This window comes from Brachypodium distachyon, chromosome 1 (genome assembly GCF_000005505.3).
Source record: "Brachypodium distachyon strain Bd21 chromosome 1, Brachypodium_distachyon_v3.0, whole genome shotgun sequence".
In the NCBI taxonomy this organism is placed as follows: Eukaryota; Viridiplantae; Streptophyta; class Magnoliopsida; order Poales; family Poaceae; genus Brachypodium; species Brachypodium distachyon.
The window spans coordinates 69837934-69842345 of NC_016131.3; the positions used below are offsets into that span (position 1 = coordinate 69837934).

Consider the following 4412-nt stretch of genomic DNA (forward strand, 5'->3'; position numbering starts at 1 on the left):
AAAAAAACATTCATCTCTATCCAACAATCTTCGTAGACCATATACATATATAGGAAGATAAAGACTTATCCATGTCTTCATACTCGTCATCCTGATAGAATGATTGTTACACTCACCGCCAGCCTAGTAGAGTATGAAACTAGCGTACACTACACTTTTGACACCATCCAAGAAACTGAAGTACCAGGCTAGGCATTTGAACAAAAGCTCGCATCATCGGTTCAGCACATACACACCGAGGCATTTCAACAAAAACTCGTACCATCAGAATAAGTACATACGGACCATGGTCACTCCTAATAGGCTACTCCAACCGGAAAGGAAGTGGCCGGCAACAAGCTAAAGACAGCTTCGCTTTGCACAATTGTCGTCATCAGGTTTCTCTTTCTGTGCTTGGCAAGTTGGCATGCAGAGTTATAGAGCTCAGAGAATGCAGTCAATTGTGCATCCAAAGTAGTGATTTTGCTCATAAGAGAACTCTTCTCATCCTCGTTAGGACGCAAGAAGGCATCTACCTCCGTCACGATCCTTTTACCATCATTCATCAGAGCTTGTCTGAATGACTGCAACGCAGTGAGAAGGACTGAGAGAGCTTCTTTTGTGCTCAGAGGACCATTGTCTGCAACAGTCTCCACTAACTTCAGTCTCTGATTCCTCCTGTGACAAAGAGGGATCTGATTGCAGGTGAGAATAGATTCCGATGATACAACCGACGGTGATACGACAATCTATCTAGCTACCGGGCGTCCACTGTCTTCTCTCCTGCTTGATCTTCTCCTGTGGTCACTTTGGCTTCTCTTGCAGCGATCATCGGATTTATCCCAGCCAAAATGATAACCTCCTGGCTGCCGTTCATAATATTCACCATCTTCCCTGTTTCTGCTCCTGCTTTGGTGCTTGCAATGGTTACGATGGTCGTGTCTACCCTCATCATTGACTTTTTGAATCTTTCTTCGGATAGGATATGGACAATCGTACTGATCGGCATCATCATCATCATCAAAAAAGACTATATCATAACGTCGACGGTTATTACCGCCTCGTTGAGTGTTTTCATCCTTCAGAACATAATTTGGGCCTTTGTTTTTCCGCTCGACACCTTGATCACAGTCTTGGGCTAGGTGATCTGAAATACCACACTTGAAGCACCCATTTTTATTTGAATTCGGTTTCCTTTGTCTGAACTGCGACCACAGTCTTGAAACACTCTGGCTGAAATCAACATGGATCCTCCGGTCGTCAATGAGACAGTTGCCCATCTCAAGATATGAACGGTCGCAAGCCTCCTTTGTCTCGAATTCAATAAAAGCATAGCATAAGTTATCTCCAGTCTTGTAATCACGAATTATTTCAGCTGATGTCACAGTCCCAAAACGAGAAAAGATGGTGTATAAATCTTCATCTTGTGTAACTGGGTTGAGTTTGGCAACAAACAAGACATTGTCCGGTGGCTTGACTCCAGCATCTGGAATGTCTCCAACACTTTCAAGGACCACTGCATTGGCATGTGCTTCTCTAGAGCGCATCATCTCCTCGAGCTGTTGAGGAGTCATGGTTTCGTCGAAAGGGACCCAGCTATCCTCCAAGCGCTCTTCGGCAGCCTCATCTCGTGGCCTTCCAACGGGCGAACCTTCAGGAATTAACTCAGCGAGCTGAGGAGGATCGCCGAAAGGATCATCCAGGATATACGTGTGCTTAACCCTGATGTCCTTGTACGGTCTCTTGTTGCCATCGACATATGCTTCGTTTATCTTTGTCAGCGTGTCAAAGCCTTCTGAAACTCTCCCAAACACGGTGTGCTTACCATCAAGGAACTCAACGTCGTCCCACAAGGTGACGTAGAACTGCGAGCCGTTGCAGTCTTCACCGGCGCTCGCCATGGCAAGCGTGCTGATCCTTGAATGTCTCAGTTCTGGACGGATCTCGTGGCGGAAAAACCGAGCCTGGTCGCCGTAGAGGAACCTGTACACGGAATCGCCTCCGGTGCCGGTTCCAGTCGGGTCGCCGGTTTGCGCCAGGAAGTCCTTCTCCACCTTGTGGAACAGAGAGCCGTTGTAGTACTTGATCTTGCAGAGCTTGAGGAAGTTCTTGGTGGTGAGGGGGCAAAGGTCGGTGTCAAGATCCACCACGATGTCGCCCACGCTGGTCACGATGTAAACCGACATCGATCTCTCGCCGGCGTCAGGGTGGAGTGGATCTCCAGGCAAATATTAGGAGCCCGTCGTGGAGCGGCTAGGGTCTCTTCGCGGCGTGGGTTCTCTGGACTTCTGGATTGGAGAATTGGATTGTCTTGGTGGTAGCCTCAACGCCACGGATTTGCAGCTCCGATCCTCTCCCTTTATTGATCCGGGTGGTCCGATCCGAATAGGACGTGGTACCCGATCGAGGGTCGGGATCGAGTTGTGCCGCCACCGGTCGCACGAAAGGACGAGTCGCCGTTGCAACCAGGCGCCGGTCCCCCGGAACCACACCCAAGAAAACACCGTTTGTTACTCTGTTTTGCCCGGCAGCGTACTCCTCCGGCGGGCGGCGAGGGGGAAGCAGAGTAGGAGATGAGGCCGGCGGCAACTGGATGTGCCGCCTGTATCGGACTAGAGACGACGAACAGGGCCAGGGTCAGATAAGTATTTAGGAACCGAGGAGTACCAATTACCACCAATTTTTTGGAAGTTCAGGACCTACGGAGCCACATAAGCTGATTGTAAGTTCAGGACCTACCTCCTTGACGCCTTTGGGAACGCCACCGGCCTCAAAGTCAACCCGAGCAAGTGCTCCGTCGCTACCATCAGATGCGAGGAGGTCGACATCGACGACGTGCTGCATCCTTTCCTCGGCGAGCGAATCGATTTTCCCTTCCGTTACCTTGGTCTTCCCCTCTCGTTGGGCCGGATTAATCTAGCCCATCTCCAACCCATCCTCGATCACGCGCGCTAAGTTTGCTAGATGGCGTGGCAGATGGCTCAACGCGGGTGGGTGAAGGGCCTTGACTGCCTCCATCCTTAGCGCCTTCCCCGTCTACGCGCTCACGGCGCTCCGGCTTCCCAAGAAATTCACCGTCGCTCTGGACAAGGTTCGGCGTCGCTTCATCTGGGGCCTCGAGGAGGACGAGGTCGCCGGCGGTAAATGCAAGATCGCTTGGTCCAAGGTCTGCTCCCCCCTTGACCTCGGAGGACTAGGCCTCCCCAACCTCAACGCTTTCGGCTGCGCGCTGCGTCTTCGGTGGCTTTGGTACAAATGGACCGCGCCGGATAGGCCTTGGGTTGGTATGTCCATTCCTTGCGACATGGCGGATCGAGAGCTCTTCGCCGCTGCCACCCGCGTCACGATCGGCGACGGAACCAAGGCAAGCTTCTGGAACTCCAACTGGCTCGACGGCACACCCTTGCGTTCCGCTTTTCCTCTACTCTACCATCATTCGCGGCGTAAGGCCTGTTCCGTCGCTTAGGCCATCACTAACCACCAATGGATCAGCGACCTGCGCCATGATATAACGCCTCCTTTGCTTGAAAACTTTATCACGCTTTGGTCCCTCATCCGCGACGCGCCTCCCCTGCGAACTGATTCACCGGACTCCATCCGATGGAAGCTTACCCCGGACGGAACCTACTCCGCCAAATCAGCCTACTTGCTTCACTTCCTCGGCAGATCCAGGTCCTCTTTGAAGCAAAAGGTGTGGCACACTTGGGCCCCCCCAAAGACGAAGTTCTTCGCCTGGCTCCTACTACAAAACAGGCTGTGGTGTGCCGACCGGCTTCAGCGTCGTGGATGGCCGAACTCCTATTTCTGCCCGCTTTGCCGCCGAAATTTGGAGACTACGCTTCATCTTTTTGCCGAATGTCCTGTCTCCCGCCTCCTTTGGTGCGAGGTGGTGGCATGGCGCAACTGCTCCGCATTCGCCGCTGCCCTTCGAGCGGAGACCGGCTCCATCGAAACTTCCTCGGCAGCGCCCTCGCGGCGGCCCCTGCCGGCCATCACAAAGGAATTAGCTCCCTCTTCACGCTTCTTTGCTGGACCATTTGGCGGGAGCGGAACACCTGCGTTTTTCAGGACAAACATACCCCGGTCAGTCAACTCGCATGTTTCATTAGGGATGAAACTCAGCAATGGGCATTTGCCGGCGCCAAAGCACCGAGGAAACTAGTGTGGGAGCCACCTTGAGTTTTAGGCTTTTCTTTGTCTTCCTTTTCTCTTTGTTCTTTTTCACCTTTCGCCGTGTGCGAACTTATACCTATTTCTACCTGCTAATACATGGAAGTCAGCATTTGCTGGACCTTTCAGACCTGGAGCTGATCTGACATTCTGACTTCAATCGGGGTAGAGTAAAAACTGAAAATGTAGGTCATGGCTGAATCTGATCCGACCAAACTCAATCGGACGGCCCTCATCCGCGTTTCTCGAACCCGTGTTAAACC

General features: G+C 52.1%; 1 protein-coding gene across 1 annotated transcript; it reads right to left on the reverse strand.

Annotated features, from left to right (window-relative positions):
* LOC100842104 (peptidyl-prolyl cis-trans isomerase CYP59) lies at nucleotides 1-2642 on the reverse strand. The gene is made up of 2 exons (XM_003561905.3): nucleotides 857-2642; nucleotides 1-816 (listed from the first exon to the last, which is right to left on the reverse strand). Exons 1-2 carry the CDS (start codon nucleotides 2163-2165, stop codon nucleotides 737-739), a joined length of 1389 nt encoding a protein of 462 aa, XP_003561953.2. The 5' UTR covers nucleotides 2166-2642; the 3' UTR covers nucleotides 1-736.
* Nucleotides 2643-4412: the final 1770 nt, after the last annotated feature.

Coding starts and splice junctions, on each gene's coding strand:
- LOC100842104 (XM_003561905.3), bottom strand. CDS start 2,165: ATGTCGGTTTACATCGTGACCAGCGTGGGCGACATCGTGGTGGATCTT. Junction 817..856: donor CAGGGAAGATGGTGAATATT/ATGAACGGCAGC, acceptor TGGCTGGGATAA/ATCCGATGATCGCTGCAAGA.